This window comes from Trachypithecus francoisi, unplaced genomic scaffold (assembly GCF_009764315.1).
Source record: "Trachypithecus francoisi isolate TF-2019V2 unplaced genomic scaffold, Tfra_2.0 Lachesis_group4, whole genome shotgun sequence".
NCBI classification, from domain to species: domain Eukaryota; kingdom Metazoa; phylum Chordata; class Mammalia; order Primates; family Cercopithecidae; genus Trachypithecus; species Trachypithecus francoisi.
The window spans coordinates 62,309,544-62,329,174 of record NW_022681469.1 but is presented as its reverse complement, the minus strand read 5'-3'; the positions used below and the strand labels follow the sequence as shown (position 1 = coordinate 62,329,174).

The 19,631-nt window shown below is 34.7% G+C and overlaps 1 protein-coding gene across 3 annotated transcripts in view; it reads left to right on the top strand.

Annotated features, from left to right (window-relative positions):
- The window catches only part of CACNA2D1 (calcium voltage-gated channel auxiliary subunit alpha2delta 1), a 526,258-nt gene that overhangs the window by 107,631 nt on the left and 398,996 nt on the right, over positions 1 to 19,631 (top strand). For all 3 annotated transcript variants that reach the window (XM_033192867.1, XM_033192869.1, XM_033192868.1), the window contains exon 3: positions 10,865 to 10,981. In XM_033192867.1, the coding sequence (XP_033048758.1) occupies positions 10,865 to 10,981 (117 nt within the window). The remainder of the gene's footprint in view (positions 1 to 10,864; positions 10,982 to 19,631) is intronic.

The window sequence follows — 19,631 nt, the reverse complement described above, 5'->3', positions numbered from 1 at the left end:
ATGTTGATTAACTTTTTCCTGGAAGCTTAATTTTGAAGGTAGGCTTATTCTGCAGTGGCATTGCCGTAGAACTTCCTGGCTTTTGATTCGTTGTTAATGATTTATTAAGTGAAAGTTTCAAAACCAATACCTTTACATTTCAATATGCTACTCAAAGATGTAAATATGAAATGTGTATAAATATTGAGCATTCAGCACTCTCAATTAAGATAGTATTTACATAAGCGTTCTGAGTGAATAATTTCTTTTCATTAGTAATTCAAACTAATGCTTATTCTTTGACATTGTGGTCATGTCATGTCATGTAAATAGAATATTCTTTTTCTAGGTGGCAGAGAGTTTAATATATTTACAAAGGGAGATACTCAAAAACAGAACACAATTAATCATTGGTGATCCTGACTAGGGAATCAGCAAGATGCGCAGGCAACAAGGAGGATTGGAAATCTTCAAGTCCGGGAGTGCTGAAAGAAGCTGTATTAGAATATCAGATATTAGAATTCCCTTTACCCAGTTGTTTTGAGGGTAAAAGGCAATATACAATTGTAAGGAAGTTATGTGCTTTCTCACTTTAAATAAACAAATATAGCAATTTATTATTAATTCCATATGTTTTGCTTTTATTCAAAGTTGCCTTACTTCCCTCAGCAATTAAGTGCTATAACTAAATCAGCACCATAATGATGTAGGCAATTTAAAATTATCTTACACTCTGGATTTGCTCTTTTTGTCATAAGTGGAAAGAAATCTATTTTGACTGCAGAATATAGCACTACAACGAGTGCAGAGAGTATGGATTCCTTTCACCATCATCCTCCCCCCGCCTCCCTGCTGCACTGGAGATTTTTAAGTAAGAAGCTATTTTTGTTTGAACAGTGGTTAATTACATTAATTTTCAAAGACACAGAATAAACTCAGGGGATTTCTAATTTTAGGGTGACTTTCAATATTTTCTCAAAAGATATTAAAATGTTTTTTCTTTTACCTTACCATTCTCTTCCAACCGTTAATTAACATCCTGAAATTATGCTAGTATTTGAGGGATATGTTATTATTTATTATTTCTCTAAACATGTATTTAGTGCAGTGGTTCTCAGCCAGGGGCTGTTTTGTGCCTTGGCATATATTTGGCAATCTTTGGAAATACTTGTGATTATCATAACTGGGGGCATGGGGTGGTTGCTACTTGCATAGTCTTGGTATAGAGGGCAATGAGGCTTTTAAACATCCTACAGTGCATGAGACATCCCTTCACAACAGAGAATTACCTGTAAAATGTCAATTGTACTAAGGTTGAAAAACTGCTCAAGAAGAACTGAAGAATCTGAGTGTATGAAATTCTTTAAATGAATATATATTTGTAAAATTGTATATCAGCATTGGTAGGTATCAGTTTTGCTTTAGAAAAGCCATTTGTTAATAAGGTATGACAGTTATGGGCAAATTAAAACCAGGCTGCTTTGAAAAATTATTTTACTGGCAGTGAAATGAATTTAGGTCGTTTGGGGTTAGAGACATTAAACAGGCAGCTCACTCAGCCTATGGTTAATTATTTTTAAATTTCGTTTTAATGAATTTAGTATGATCTTTTTCACTTTTAATTGCGTATGAATTTTCTGGTCAAAGTATATACTCAAATTACAATTTATATATAGCTTCAGATATGGAAAAAGAGAGGCTAGGTTAATAAATTACCTCTGGAATTAAAAAAAAACAACAACAAAACAGGTAGAGAGTTTCTGTTATTTATGTATGTTAATGTTTTCCTTGTTTTGAATCTAGGTATTCTTAAACATGAACTTACAATTTACTTTTTGTGCCAAACACCTTTATCCTAAAAACTGAAAATTCTTTCATCTTTGTTGTAGTTTAGTTTTTCTGTTCAAGGGACAACCTGCATTTCTGGTTAAATATAATCACCCGTTCCTATGTATAATATGGAGAAAATTAAGTGGCCTGTTTACAATCGTCACTTGTTCTTTTCTTTCTTCCTTCTTTAATATATTGCTTGGAAGTGTCACCATCATGTTCTTGTTAATAGGAGCTAGGGCAAGTAGCATTGTGTGCTGCAGAACGCTCACCAATTGTGACTTCATTCTTCCTAAATATCCTTCTAAAGACGATGCTCCATTTGAAATGTTATAGTCCTAGCTAAGAAGCTGTATCACAGCAAATAGAAAGAATAGAGTAGCTAGGGAGACTCGTGAGTTGGGTATTAGAATGCCAGTTTGATATAGTTATCATGGAAAAGTATGCACTATAAATTTGAAGATATGAGCAAATTATGTATTTATATGTGTGTGTATATGTATGTGGCATGTATATAATTGCCTGTGTGTGTGTGTATATATATATATTTGGATTGTGTTTATAGTGAACAAATTTATAATTCAGATTCTTCCTATGCACTGATTGCTGTGATAGCCACTAGAAGTTCTGAGCTAGGTGGTTTACTAGTCTAAAATAGGTTGGGTAGACTAGAGAATAAGATATAAACCAATATCCTTTTATCATCCTTCATAATTATGTCTCAATTTGCCTTTCACTCTATTTTCCCATAACTCCTTGTATTACACACATTCTGATCTCTTTCATCCCTTACTGAATCACTTTTCCTCCAAAACATGGCTGTAGTTTCATTTATGTGACTGTTGCAGCCTTTTTGATCTTAATTTCTGGGAGTTCTGACAGCATGCATTTCTATGTCTCTTCATTGGAACACTCATATTCTTCCTCACACTGATCACTACCTTATTTTGTGTATTCTATTGTTGGAATTTAATTATTGTATCAGTGTTGTATTTGTAGTCTATTATGTAACTGCATAGTATCTTAGTCTTTTTTTTAGGCTTAAAATAAATGTTGATTTTAAAATACAGGGAAGAAGTTGTTTTATAAATTATAAAAATACAGGGAAGTTACATTCCCAGCAAAGCCTGACACAGAATCAGTATCCGTTCACTAATTCATGCACTCATTATTGATCGTGCCAGTCACTGTGCTATGCACTGGTTATATACCAGTGAACAAAACAGACAAAAATCTTTGTCTTCCTGAAATTTACCTTCTGGTGAAGGGGAATAGAAAATACACAATAAATATGACAGTTATATAAATTATATATGTTTGATGTTCACATGTGCTTAAAAGTAGCACAATAGAAATATCAAGTCATAAAAAATTTCAAAGGTAGTGTCCCAATTCAAAAAGCTAGGTTATAGGGAAAGGAAAAAAAGGCCATAATTTACTTAGAGTGAAGATGCAGGGAATCAAATGTGATTTTTAAAAATGACATTAATACAATATCATGCATCTTGTAAAATGATTACCTATGGTTTCATAAATGCACACACACTAAGATGAATTAATACATTTTAGCAGTTGGTATTTGCATTAGTTATTTACACAGCAGCCCTAAACACAATTGACAATATGCTAAAGAGTAAGACATTTTAAAAGCCTGACTTTTATTTAGGAGATGACATCATTTATTATTTTAATCAAAGGGAAGGAAGAGGTTGAAGAGATCAGGGACTAATTAGAAATGATTACATAATTTTTATGGCAAAATTCATTTTGTTAAAACTCAACTAATTTTCATAGGAGAAAAGGAGGTTTTGTTGGTATTGTCTTTGTTGTTGTTAAAAGCATATTCTAACATCGATTCAGATCTCCAGTCACTAGTTACTCTTTACCTTAGATGAAGGAATCTTCACATTTCTCAACATTTCTATGTGATGACCAGCTTAGATGATTAGGAGACTTATGACAAATAAAGAAAAAAGATACTTATGATATATAAAAATATTGCATTAGTATTTGTTTAGTTAAGGGAACTTTGATCCTTGAAAGTGACCAAGAAATAACATTATATCATTCTTTTGTGTTAATACACCCTTTAGAAAGAAGACATTCTTAGTTGCTAGGGAACAAGTAGTTCAAAAGCCCAAGGAATACTTAATAAAGGAAAAAAAAAAGTATAACCCACAGACAAACCATCCCACGTTGCAAAATTCAACTAAAATTAAGTGAAATTGATTTTGTGGGTATCTGAAGCAGCAGAGGTGACAATGAATCACTTTTCTTGCCTTCATTAGTATTGAAGATACTGAATTTACTCCTGTTATCCAACAGACAGTGGAATTAGAATGATGGTGGGAAATATAATGTAACACTTTCTTTTAATCCCAATTCTCATTATTTTGAGGTAGGGTGATATTTATTTATCCAGTTTGTGTACAGTTTTATACAATGTATGTTCATTTTGATATTTTTAGCTTTTCTGTCATCTTTCTTCTTAGAACATCACACAATTGTGAAGGTAACAATGGGTATCCTTGAACTAATTTCATTATATCCTGATGCCTAATGGAAATTGTATGTTGCTCACAATGGAGCTCATCTTTCATATTCATCAGAATCTAATGATAAATGAAGTGAAAATGCAAACTAATAATTAATAAATACTGTTAATCACAACTTCAGACATGCAGTTCTGTTAGAATTTTTCATTATTAGGAACAGTGAATCACTCAGGAAGTATATTGTTGACCTACTCATTTAAAAAAAAATAGGCTGGGTGCTGTGGCTCACGCCTGTAATTCCAGCACTTTGGGAGGCTGAGAAAGGAGATTGCTTGAGCTCAAGAGTTCAAGAACAGCCTGGACAACATAGTGAGATCCTATTAAAAAAAAAAAAAAAAAACTAGCTAATTTAAGCAAACTCAGGAGGAACCTGGCTTTCAGCAAGAACTCAAGTTATTTAGAAAATAATTTGTTCCAAGGAAGGGCAGTTCAGAGGCAAGGCAGCCTCAGAAGCTATCATTGTTGACTCTGCTGGGAACTCTTCATAGCTAACTCTTTATTATCGAGAGAACCTGCCCCCAATAGTTAACGTGGGTTCTTTTCAATTTTCCTAAGCATCTCGGCTGGTTTAAGAAATAAAGGGAAAGAGTACAAAAGAGAGATTTTAAAGCTGTGTGTCCGGGGGAGACATCACACGTCCGGGGGAGACATCACATGTCGGCGGATTCCGTGATGCTCCCCAAACTGTAAAACCAGCAAGTTTTTATTAATGATTTTCAAAAGGGGAGGGAGTGTATGAATAAGGTGTGGGTCACAGAGATCACATACTTCTCAAGGTAATAAAATATCACAAAGCAAGTGGAGACAGGGCAAGATCACAGGACCACAGGATGGGGCGAAATTAAAATTGCTAATGAAGTTTTGGGCATGCATTGTCATTGATAACATCTTATCAGGAGACAGGTTTGAGAGCAGACAACTTGTCTGACCAAAATATTAGGCAGGGATTTCCTCATCCTAATAAGCCTGGGAGCGCTATGGGAGACTGGGGCTTATTTCATCCCTTCGGCTTTGACTGTAAAAGACAGCTGCCCCCAAGGGGCCATTTATAGGCCTACCCTCAGGGCGCATTCTCTTTCTCAGAGATGTTCCTTGCTGAGAAAAAGAATTCAGCGATATTTCTCCTATTTGCCTTTGAAAGAAGAGAAATATGGCTCTGTTCTGTCTGGCTCACCGACAGTCAGAATCCAAACTCTCATCTCCCTTGTTCCCTGAACATTGCTGTTATCCTGTTCTTTTTTCAAGGTGCCCAGGTGCTCTGCAAACAATTTGTGCAGTTAACGCAATCATCACAGGGTCCTGAGGCAATATACATCCTCCTCAGCTTATGAAGATGATGGGATTAAGAGATTAAAGACAGGCATAGGAAATCACAATGGTATTGATTTGGGAAGTGATAAGTGTCCATGAAATCTTCATAATTTATGTTCAGAGATTGCAGTAAAGACAGGCATAAGAAATTATAAAAGTATTAATTTGGGGAACTAATAAATGTCCTTGAAATCTTTACAATTTATGTTCTTCTGCTGTGGCTTCAGCCGGTCCCTCCGTTCGGGGTCCCTGACTTCCCGCAACACATTATGTTAGTCTTCTATTGCTATGGTGACAGATGACTAAAAACTTATTGGTTTAACACAATGCAGATTCATTATCTTACAATTCTGGAGATGAGAAGTCCTTTCTGTGGCTCATTTCTCCTTCCCTTGGTCTTCAAAGCCAGCAGTGTTGGCCTGATTTCTTCTCGTGCTGCCATTTCTCTGGTTTACTCTTCCTAAGTCACATCTTCCTCTTCCATTTTTAAGGACCTTTGTGATTCCACTGGCTAACTCTGACTATCTAGGGTAATCTTCTTTTAAGACCAGCTGATTAGTAAATTTAATTCTATCTGCAAATTTAATTCCCTTTTGCTATATAACAACATATTAACAGGTTCTGGGGATTAGGATATGGATGTTTGGGAAGCCATTCTTCTGTCTGTCATAACCACCACTTAAATTGCTCAGTAGATCTGAATACTGTTTTCCTCCCACTAGTCTTTTCAGTTCCACTTCTACTAAACCTTTGATCCATGCTATTTCATCCAACTGTCATCCTGTGGTAAGAGCATCTGATTGGTTCAGTGTGTTTATTTATACAGGTCTTTTGTATCTGGCTCTTTACATGCCATTGCCTCAGAAGTTAACTGCTTGCAGGTCTGATAAAATTCCTGATATAATTGGTTAGAAGTCAAGGACAAGGCCATACATTAGAATATTTCTAGCCATATGTAAGGGAGCTCCTATTTCATCAGGGACTGTCAAAGGGAAAGCATCCCTCAGAAAGATGTCTGTGGATATGGCAGAAATCTTGATTGCTTGTCCAAGCCAATTTCCATGGAACGAAAGTACACGTGCAAGTATTGGGAGATGGGGTTGTCAAAATTTACCTACCTAAGATTTAATATGCAGAAATTTGACTGTTTCTCTTTAGGGAACTTAACTTGCTTATGAGCTGCCATTCTCTTCCCTAGGAGTGGGAAAAATTAATTTCATCACTTGAAGGTTAGCCTCTTTCAGATCAAAACAACCTTTTGTGGCCAACTAAGGATTTAGTAAGTTTTAACTCTTTTTTGATATTTCTCTAATCTTCTTTACTTTGTTTCTCAGTGCCTGGGTGTAGGGAGAAACTTATATGACAAGATATCTGGTGTATTTGCTTGCTTTTGTTCTCTTGATATAGATAGTGAACTTGACTGCTACTTAGAACTTGGCCAATCTTCTCAACCTGCTTAGGGCTCCTCAGCTCTAGTTGATTCTTTACCATTATCCTTCAGCCGGGCATCTGCTTCCCGCTTTCCATCTCTCAGCTTCTGCATTAGAATTTATTTGATCGTGGGCAGAGCCTATCTCCTAGCAGACATGCTGACCCTTGTTCCTTTCTTGCTCATTTCAAAGAGCTTTCTTAAATTTCCACATCCTGCTGAAGCCAAGCAAGATTCAGGGCATAGAGTGGCATTGCAGATTCATTTTGCCTAAATATGCCACATTTTACCATTCACCTTCGGCTGCTCTGGGCATTGGTTTGCTCTTTTATGATGAAGTGCGATTCAGACTCCCTCCAGATATTCTACAGCCTGAATCCCATTGTTCTCACTAATACAATGGTTAATTAAATGTATATTATAGATTTCTTAAAGTGAATAAATAATATAATGTATATGAAACACCTAAAAGTGATATAGAGTAGCTGCCTAAATTGATTGCTAATAATGATATAGCTGGGTGCAGTGGCATGCACCTGTAGTTCCAACTACTTGGAAGGCTGACATGGGAGGATCACCTGAGGCCAGGAGGGCTAGGATGATTGCCTCTGTGAATAGCCGTTGCACCCCAGCCTGGGCAATATAGTGAGACCTGCCTCTAAAAATCTTTTTTTTTTTTTTAATAAATTTTTTTTTTTTAAATTTAGGTCATCTAAAAGCTTGGAAGCATATTTAGTTTTGAGGAAATATTTCTGGGGCATCTGTATTATGATTTCCAAGAGGTTTCTTTAGGAATTTTGTTAAGCAATTATATCATTGAGTAATATCAGTTTTTAGATATTACATTTGAAGTTATTTTAAAATGTATAATTGTGATGATTATCTTGGAACTGTGGACCTAATTAGAGCAAAGTGACTTAGAACATAGATTATGTTAACATAGCTAATTAGCATAATTAACATATTATGTTAATTAGAACAACGATATTTAGAACGTAGATTATGGTTTTTCTGCCTGTCTCACAAACCATAATCTATGTTGTCATCACAGAGAAACTTGGTCTTTGAACGTTACAATGGAAGTACATTAAAGCTAGTTGGTTAAGATTGTAGGAAAGGAAGAATGTACAGGTGACAAGTATTCTTTTTGTTAAGACTTACCTCAGGATGGCAGCAGGAGAACTTGAACTGTAGGAAAACTAAAGCATATGAGTGTATCAGGAGGAAAAGCATACTGCTTTGAACCCTCTCTATATGCTACATTCTTTCTAGTAGAGAAAAAACGAAGGCCAGTATTGCACAGCATGTGAAGAGTTGACATGATTGAAATGTAACTCTGTCTGGTGCCAAAAACTCATATTATTTCCACCGTGCTATTTTTCCTTCAAGAAAGAAATTGGATAAAATGGCAAAGCAGATAATTATTTACAAAACAGTAAGCTGAAGAAGAGGAAAAGATACCTCAAGATGTGTTTGAAATATTAATACATGAAATATTGTAGAAATATGTCTTAGTGATGGAAAGAGTTGGAAATATACACATATTATGAAAATATATTGTGTGATCATAAAACTCCATATGAAACTTTCTATTCTGAAAATTATTTACTAAACATATATCAGGAGAGCTTTGCAATAGCTCTCATGACAACAAAGATGATTGTAGTCTTTGGAACCAGAAGCAAGAGCTAGTTTTTTGGGGGGAGAGTTATATAATTTTAATTTATTTATATTACCAAAGAAAACATTTCAGTTGTGGCTTTATATATAAAATAATACAGCCAGATATTTACACTAGGGGTTCTAGACTTAAGCTTCTTGACTTAATTTTTTTCACATTTATTTGTGAGTTAGATCTTGTTTCTGTTAGGTAGTTACAAATTATCCCAAAAGGAAATTTAAGAGATATAAATTTATATATTTGAGAAGATACATACTTGAAATAAATTGTTTCTGCGGACTTACAATCTGTTTATTCCTTAAAGCACCAAATAATTAATATGTCTGGCACATGTATGAAGAGACTTAATAAATGACATTACTTGAAGTATAGTTTGCACATCTGAACTAATCTCCACCTATGCATATTGTATTCCCTATACGACAGGAAGGAGGTTAGACTGCATAGAGAAATGAACAAGGTATTAATGGTACAATGCACACTACATTTCACACCAATTAGCTCTATTGGTTTTACTGCAAAGAACTACGTATCCTGGATCAATTAAAGTGATGTTGAAGTTTATCTATTTGTACTCCAAATCAATTAATCAGTATTCCTGAATCTTCTCTTAGTCTGAAATGAAAGAGAAAGCTTTGCATTGGAGGAAGTTTTTCATGGATGACATGGGTCTTAAAAAAAAAAAAAAAAACAGAGTTCAATAATCTGCCCCTTAGCAGAAAGCATAAGCAGTCTAGTAAAATGCAGGACTCCTGGATGAATCCAAATATGGAGGTTTTGTCACTAAATTAACGTGCCTTGAGTACTTTGAGTGAAAACCTACAAGTTCAAAGTTCACATGAGTATGGAAAAACCTCACAGTGTGAGTGAGTCACTTTTAGGAGTAAAAATGAATTTAAATCTTTACAAAATATTAATTTTAATTTCAAATAAATTTTAGTTTCAAATAAAAAATTGTAAGTCCGTGTAAAACTGATATGTTCTGTAGTCAATAAATGTTAGTATGTATCCGTGTTCATCTGAAGCCAGTATGCACCAGTGCTACCAGTGCACAGCTGGGATCATACTGTAGAACCTGTTGGTAGTAAAGCAGAATGTTGGAGTTGTGCCAGAAAAAAGCAGGGTTGAACTGGTTCCTGTATGTGCCTGGATTCACTTCTCATAAGACAGTAAAAACCTGCCAGGTCCTGGCTTTCAAAGATGGTTTAGTCATGCATGTGCACCCCATCTGTTAGATGCATGAGGGATTTCCTTCTCATCTCAGCCCTCCAGCCACAAACACTGTGACTGCTTCCCCTCCAACCACCCTTTCTTTAATTCTTCCTCTCCTGCTGAGAGTGTACAGGCTGTGTAAGACAGGTGCAGCTTATGCCACTCTGGGGAAATCCTTCCATAGACAATAAGGTGAGCCAGAAAGGTAGTCAAATTTTTCTTTTGGCACCTAGCTTAATTTCAGTGTGCTTTAATTCAGTGATTAAAAACTAACAGCAGCATTTACTTTGATAATAAAAAATAAATACACCATTACAGTTCTAACCAAAACCTTAATGACCTTCATCTCCTCTATATATGTGAACTGTCCCTAAAGCTCCTCTTGTTATCTAGATGAACATGGGCAAGGACTTTATATGTATTCTCTCTCTCCATTCTGTAGCACACAACCCTTCCTCCTACCTTTGTTTTCCATACTCCTCCAGGTTTGACCTCCCATGCTCCACTTCGCCTTCTGTTGTCTAGGATAACTACCCTTTCTCTTACGATGCTGATGACAGATAATACCCAGTTTCGAGATTGGAGAGTGCAGCATCAAGCTTCAAAATTGCGTGTACAAACAATTGTGGTACAAGATGTTTTACAACCTGTTAACATAACCTCTATTTTGGCAAGCTAGTGGTCTTAGAGCAAATTTATATTTACATATTTTTTCCTGACACACTCAAACTCCAAAAAGATCAATATAAAGGAAGAACAGGGTGGTGTTTCTAATCAGTTGTTTATAGTTTTAAATACATTCTAATGGGAACTTGTAAGCCAAATAAGTAACTATTGTTCTTATTGTCTTTTTTTTCTTTCACATAGATTTATGAGAAATATCAAGATTTGTATACTGTGGAACCAAATAATGCACGCCAGCTGGTAGAAATTGCAGCCAGGGATATTGAGAAACTTCTAAGCAACAGATCTAAAGCCCTGGTGGTGAGTTTAAATCGGATCTGCTCATTTTATTATTTTCCTTACTTATCTATTATTTAATTTTCATGCCCTATTGAGGGGTTTTCTTTGGTATGCGTTCTTCTTCTTAGTAACTGTGTTCATCTGATATGTTCATAAAAGATGAGATATTATGGTTTAGTTGCAAACCCTAAATATTTGTAATTTGATTTTATATTACTATTATATTTTAATAATATATGTTTAATTGATTATATGTATCCATATGTACATCATGATACATAATAAGTTGAACATGTTTAAATCCATGTTTATCATGATAGGTAATAATAATTGAACATGTTTAAATCCATATGTACATCATGATAGATAATAATAATTGAACATGTTTACACAACATAAAACCCAGAATATTATCATCCTCTTTAGTTGTATAGTCTCTTATTCCATCACCCTTCCTCTCTGCTAGAGGTGGCCAAAATGCTAGATATTCAAGTTATCATTTTTTTCTTTTTAAAAATAGTTTCCCTCCTCAAAAATGTTTTGCTGAACAAGTTATTCTTTAGTTTGCTTACTTTTTAGCATTATCAAATTCATGTCACACTGTATGTAGTCTTCAGCTACTTGGTTTTCTCCATCAATATTATGTTTGTATGATTTATATGTATGTTTGCACTTAGATTTAATTCATCTTATTCAGTTAAATATCATTTTATGAGGATGTATCTCAATTCCTTCATTTCGTCTCTGTGGGTAAATTATTTGGATTATTCCAGATGTATGCTATTATGAATAGTGCTGCTGAATTTTCTTGAACAAGTCTCATAGAACTTATGTGCAAGAATATCTGTAGGGTCAATACAGGAGAGTAGAATTGCTAGATTGTAGTGTATTCGCAGAGTCAGCTTTATAAAATATGACAATTGTTTTCCAAAATAATCGTATCAGTTCAGACCTTCACTAGTTGTATATGAGCCCACATTGATACATATTCTGGCCAACATGTGAAAGTGTTACACTTCTTAATTATAGGCAATCAAATGGGTGTAAATGATACCTCTGCTTGTCACTAATGAAGGAGACATTTTGCTGTATATTCGTTTACCTTTATTGTTTCCTCTTCAGTGAAAATTTTGTAATTTAAAATATTGATTTGTAGGTTATGTATTCCTGATGCTAATTCATTTTAGTTATATATGACCCAAACATCTTTTTCAAGTGTGTGCCTTGTCCGTTGCCTTTATTGTGATTTTGATGAGATAAATTCTTAATTTTATTGCAAAGTCAACATTTCTTTTAATTATTAGTATTGTAGAATGTTTTCTTTAAGAAATCCTTGCCTACCCTGAGGTTATACACATAATTTAATATATTTCATTTTACATGATTCTAAGCTTTGTCTTTTGCATTTATGTGTTTAGTCCACTTGCAAGTTATATGAGTATATAATTTCAGTCTGCATTTCAAATGATTTTTTCCAAGGAATTTTTCTAGGGCATTTATAAAATAGTTTGCCTTCCCCTAGTGAACTCCAGTTGTCCAGCTCAATATCTAGTAGGCTGGTGTGATTTGGCTGTGTCCCCACCCAAATCTCATCTTGGATAGTAGCTCCTATAATTCCTACGTGTTGTGGAAGGGATGTGGTGGGAGGTAATTAAATCATGGGGGCGGGTCTTTCCTGTGTGGCTCCCATGATAATAAGTCTCATACGATCTGATGGTTTTATAAAGGGGAATTCCCTTACACATGTTCTCTTGCCTGTTGCCATGTAAAATGTGACTTTGCTCCTCCTTTGCCTTCCGCCATGATTGTGAGGCGTCACCAGCTGTGTGGAACTGTGAGTCAATTACACCTCTTTCCTTTATAAATTATCCAGTCTGGGGTATGTCTTTATTAGCCGTGTGAGAACAGACTAAATACATAGGCTAAGTCCCTCACTGTTTTATTCTTCAGAATAATCTTGAGTATTCTTAAACTTTTACCGTTAATCTAAATTTTAGATTCAGCATATAATTATCCCGGAACATGTCTGCTGGGATTTTGATTTGTATTATATTGACTCAGATCAAATTGAGAAGAATTGATATCTTTATTATATTTTGTCTTTCTATTTATACATAGTATCTCTCATTTAGCAGTATTTTACACCATTTGATAAACTTTAACAATTTTTTTTCATAAACTTCTTATACATCTTTTGTTAAATATAATGCTGGAGCTTCAGTTTAGCTCCTCTTACTCTTTGTTTGTTTGCTTTTGAGACAGCGTCTCGCTTCATTGCTTAGCCTGGAGTGCAGTGCACAATCACTGCTCACTGCAGCCTCAACCTGCTGCATCTCAGCCCTCCAAGTAGCTGGGACTATACAGGCATGTACCACCATACCTGGCTAGTTTTTTAATTTTTTGTAGAGATGAGGTCTCCCTATGTTGTCCAGGCAAGCCTTTAACTCCTGGGCTCGAGTTATCCTATTGCCTTGGCCTCTCAAAGAGCTGGGATTATAGGCATGAGCCACTGCGCCCAGCCTGGTTCCTCTTATTGTATAGATTTCAGTACATTTATGGATATTTGTCTCAATACAACTCTGAATTTCCTGTTTACTTAATACTCAGAGTTCAGATTTTTTTATTTACTATGTTTTATAAATATCTTGACCCTCAGAAATTTTCTATGCTTTCTTAGATACTTCTAAATCTTTATATTATGCTTCTTCAAGTATCCAAGATATTGTTGTAGTGTAGCAGGTATGTTACTTGGAAATTCTGTTATGCCATGTTGCTAGAAGTTGAAACATTTGATTAAAAATAATAACTGAGGCCCGATGCAGTGATTTACACCAGTAATCTCAGCACTTTGGGAAGCCATGTTGGGAGGATCACCTGAGGTCAGGAGTTCGAGATCAGCCTGGCCAACATGATGAAACCCCGTCTCTACTAAAAATACAAAAATTAGCTGGATGTGGTGGCAGGTGCCTGTAATCCCACCTACTCCAGAGGCTGAGGCAGGGAGAATTGCTTAAACGCGGGAGGCAGAGTTTGCAGTGAGCTGAGACCACGCCACTGCACTCCAACCTGCACGAAAGAGCAAGACTGTGTCTCAAAAAAATAAAAATAAATAAATGAATAAATAAAAATAATAATAATTGAGTAATCCATAGGAAGATAAACTTTCTTTACTGGAAAATTCAAAGCATTATTATCTTCAATTTTGGAGATGAGAATATAACTTTTAAGCATTTATTTATGTAAATGTTTTTTAATAAAAACTTATCTAATAAAAATAAGGTGCTATCTACTGAAGTGATTAATATTCAGGTGACAGTGGAAAATGATTAGATTTATATTGATTTTATCAGTCTACATTTTTCCTCTGGATATAGGAAGCAGGTGATTTGGACATCATAGTCCCTTATAAAAGGTTGTGGAATGAAATAGTGTATGTCTTGCCTTAATTGAATTAAAGTATAATCCTATTGAGACTTTCTTATTTCTCATTTGGAATGGAAGCTCAAGACACCTGGTGCATTATTTGAGTCTTGTGAGGGATCAGTAGAATATCTTAGGCACATGATGACAGAATACCGAAGACACAATGGCTAATTAAGTGTAGAATAGTTCTATTTTATTTCAGGGAGACAGATTCATGTTTGTTTTCAAACTAAATTCTTTGCTTAACTTCCTTGATTCCACAAAAATAGAAAACATTATTTCAAAGAGAAATATTTTGAGGCTAATGGAAAAACATATGCTACATTGTATTGTAAATGAATGCAAGATGGCATTGTTAATTTGCTTTATATTTTTGTTGTAGGCTTATACTCAGGGAGACATCTGGATTAAAGGAGCTTTATTTCTTCTGGGTGGGACACTAATATAATTTTATAGGTAAATATAGTGGAAAACATCATGAATATACAAATCTAAAGTAGATGATAAAATTTAATACCAGTTAGACTTTATTGAGTGGTTACTAAGTAGCATCATCGAATTATTTCCCATAATAATACTGTGGTAGAGACACCAGTATTAGTCTCATTTTTCAGTGAAGAAACTGGGACTTTGGGAGTTCCTGAAACTTGCCCAAGGAAATATATCTAATAAGTAATGTTTGCCAATGCTTGTCAAACTTTAATATGCATGCAGATCACCCATGACTCTTGTTAAAATGCAGATTTTTATTCAGTAAATCTGGACAGAGACAGTACATTTCTAATAAGCCACCAAGCCTAAGGTAATGCTTCCGCTCCTGGTACAAAGACTATACTTTTAGCAACAAGAATGTGAAATTTGAATGTGAATTTGAATGTAAAATTCAAATTCAGGTGTGTCTGACTTCAAGATCTGCATTCCTAGTTATTACACAAATACATCCTTTGACCTAAAGAAGTGTGTAATCATAACAAGGAAGAAATGATGGCTAAGTAGTATTTTGTAAACTTCTATTCATCCATGCTGAATAATTGGATGATCTAGATAATAGAATATTCTGGAAGGCTTTTAATTTTTCAGTGAATCCTGTATCAATTAACCATTTTCAAAAGAATGATTTAGTGAAAGAGAATATATGGTATTCAAACAATTTTCATTTTAATTTGAGTTTGAAAAATTTTAAAACCTTTATTATTCTTCGGTAAACATAAGATACCTCTGAAAATATAAATGTAAACACTGTGAGAGAAAAATAAATGTAACTGGTTGTTTTCTTATATGCCTTCTAAAGAAATTACTTAACAGTCTTTGATAATTCAGGTTTTTGAAAAAAGGAAATTAAAAACTGGAGGGTTTTGGGGTGAAATTTTTGCTTTTTAGTATCTGCAATAATTGTTATTATGCATACATGAACACGGATTTTATGTATTTGAAGATTAAATTGTTAATCCTATCTTTTATAATCTTTTTGATTAAAAGGTCAATTTAACTTATTGCCTTATGCGCTATCTTGTTTTTGTTTATATGTTTGACTCTAAACTACTTATTTCAACTTTATTTTACACTCATTTGTGCTTTTGTGTTTTGATCAGCTGCATCTACCAGCCTTAGAAAGAACCGAAAGATAAAATGATATCAAAACATTTTCATTGCTGTCTCTTTGATAGCAATTTTGCTTTTTTGGGGGGGGGGGCTTGTTACTATATAAAATCATGTTATGATTCTGATGACTCATATATATTAGGCCCTTACAGAAACTCTGTGAAGTAGACACATTAAACATTTATGCATTCATATTTTATAAATTAGGAAATTTAGAATACCAATGTTCTTATCTGAGACTGTGTAGATAGCATGAGGTAGTGGTAGAATTCAACTTTGACTTCTGTCTAAAATCCAGTATTTTTCCCCTCTAAAAATGGTTCATAAGTTGAACCATTTTTTATTTCCAAGATGTGTTTGCTAAATGACTTTTTTTTTTTTTTCTGACATTTGCTATATCTGTGTCTCAGGAACTGGCTCCCTGCAGTGATTATCTGACTATTATCATTGGATTATTCTTAAGCAGTCTCAAATCAAACAGTGTTTTGAAGCAAAAAAAGATACAGTCATTTAACATTATTATGAACATACATTTCAGCTTGAACTAGGCTGAAATATCTGCAAGTGTTAATGAACAATTCACAGGAGAAAGCTTTTCAACAAAGCAATTCAACCTCCAGTGCGGCCTTCTGAGAGATGGAGGTAAATGAAATCAGTGGTCTCATTGTTCACCAACCAGGCCAGCCAAGGGGATCTGCCCAGTAAATGAAGGTCTCTAGGCATTTTGCTCAAAGGAAATAGGATCAAGGTTACAATAAACAAATTTTTCTGGTGACACTTTCCAATTGTGGCATATTCTGTCTCCCTCTGGTTGTCCTGGTAACTTTAATTAAAGCTGCTCCAATCTATTTTGGAGCTTTAAATACTGTAATATACTCCAACTCTTAATTCAACCTTGATATTGAGCTTATGATTAGATAACAAGAAGAGGAACATGACAAATGTTCTCAAGTGATTTTTAAAGTAGGTTTTGTTTTTGTTTTCCTAGAAGTACTACATTATTGTTATTTAACCAAATAGTTTTTTTGTTTTATTTTTCTTTAACTCTTAGGCCAGTCATTCTATATCATTTCTATTTGTCAGCAGTGCCAATAACATTTTATAAAAATGCAGGTTTCTGATCTTTATCTCTAGGGATTTTAACTAAAAAATGTGGAAAGAAACTCCAGAAAAATTAGATCCAAAGAAGTGAGAAAGGGGATCCAGGAAGGAATTCTCAAATTCTTTAGAGACTCAAAGAAGAATACAAAATTCATTGTGTTTGGCTATTAGGGATCATTGGTTTACTTTTGTTAGAATAGATTCAATAGAATGCATTGGAACAGAATGAAGACTGCAGTGTTAAGGAGTGATTGGAAAGTGAAACATTGGCAAGAAATTTGTCTGGATTTTCACGAAGTTTGGTAGGACAGTGAAGGAAAATGTGGAGTACTACTAAAGCATGTTTTTCTTTCTTGTTTATTTTTGACACTGGAGGACATATAAGCATGCTTATAGCTAGAAAAGCAGAAATCTATGAAATTTGAAAATAAGAAAAATATAGTCTGAATGTTGAAGGATTATTCCAGAAAAAGCAGACAGAGAGAGATCGAGGACATGCGATTTTCTTTGAAAAGATTTTGGAACCTTTCACTTGGGACAGAAGGAATATTATTAGATGTAAATAAAGACAGTTTTGCAGGTAGAGAAAATTTAAGTCACAATGGATGACCACTTTTCTCTTGGCCAAGTAGAAGGGGATATTATGTGTAAAGATAGAAGGGGCTATGGGAGTCTTGGGGACTTGTTGAAGATTTGGGAGAGCAAAGTAAGAAAAGGTGAAAAGAGTCTATTATGGGTAAGTAAAATGACTGAGGAATAAAATCTAGGGCCTTCCTAATACTGAGAAGAATCAGAAGATATAAAACACCCTCATGTTCTAAAAATGAGGTTCCAAGCTACATATGAATTTCAAAGAGCTTTCTGAAAACTCTGTGTTTATGTGGATGTGCATATTTTGACCATTAATCCAGAATCTATCTGGAGGGTATAAATTATTCAGGTTAAAGAGAACAGGAGAAAAATTCCTTTGAAAGAGGTATAAAATGTTGTGCCATTTGCTTTCTCCAAGGAGAAAAGTATGCTTACCCTTCTCTGTAATCTTAGTGTAAATGTCTTTGAGAAGATTACTTAGAGAGCTAATACATTTCCCTTTGAGTCTGAGTGGAGAAGGGATTAGGTAATCCACTAATTGTTTTGCAAAATTGAGATTACTTTTATTTTTTTGGATTTGATACGTGCCTGTGGATGCTAAAAGGGAAGTACTGAGGCTCAACATGTTTACCCATGACAGGGCAATGAGACACGGCATCAAGGGCCACAAACTTACATACAAAACAAGGCAGTGTGAGATGGAGCTGGTCTTGGACAGGACCCAACAGGGCTTCCTGCCAGGAACAAAACTAGTTTAGCAGAAAGAGGGTAGAAATATACTGTCAAATGGGAGCTGAGGGGCTGGGGTTTAAATGACCCTCAGAAGTATTACATTGCAATTGAATGTCCTGGGTACCTCCAAACAACTGGGAAAGTATCTCAATAAAGGAACAAGTCAGTGTTGAACATCCATCAGCCCCAGAGAGTAACAACACATAATTATAGTCAAGAAAAGGCCATCTGTTGTCAACTTTCTCATAGTGCCATTGCTGAAATCACCGTGCTTGAGCTGCTAAGTAGTGTCGAGATGAAATCAGGAGGAAAAACTTGGAGAGTAGACATAGCCATCTACCACATTCCCCATCTGAAGTTTCTCGGTCTGAAGCAGTACTAACATAGTAATGGGATTTTAAATGAATTTTACATTAAGCTTAGATATTTTATTTTTATTCCAGACTAGATATTTTAATTGATTAACTGAGACTACTTTTAGCAATAACACTTTTATATACAATGGTGAATGGAAAAATTAGGGAAACTGAAAGGCACAATGTTGTGTTCAAGTATGATTAATAGACAAGCCAACAAAAAGGATGATTTAAACAGAGTGTGGATTTATTTTTCCTCCTGTAATAAGATATACATAGGTAGGTAACTCAAGAGATTTCCAGAAATCTCACTCTGTTACTTCTGTGTCTATCTCACTGGGCAACCTTTGGCTGCAAGGGGGATAAGAAATGTAGTTTTAGCTAGGCCATTGCTTCTCTGAACAAAATTGGGTGAACTCTCAATTACAATGTGTATCCCACCAGTTGATGTCTATGTCAAGACTTTTTCAGGATTTAATATGAGTTTTATGGAAGACGGTCTAGAGAAAAATCATTTTAAAGAAGCAGAGGAGAAGAAAGGAAACATTGTTTTCTGTGGGCATTTTTCTATGGAGCCCCACCTTTCAATGTAGCAGTTATATTCATAATCAAATCAGCTTTCTCTAACACGGCTTGGCATAATATGAAGAGTAGAAAACTACAATTACTTTTGCACTAACTTAATAGAATGAGAAGACTGTTGAATCCATCTAGGATTGAGGATTAGCAAAGTAAACTTTGTAAACATCAAGAATATTTGAGAATAGTCAACAGTAGTTGAAGTGTTTGAAACCAGGAACCATGTTAGATAGGATCTGATAATGGTCAAGAAATAAGAGTTCAAGGGAATAGACATTTTTATGTGG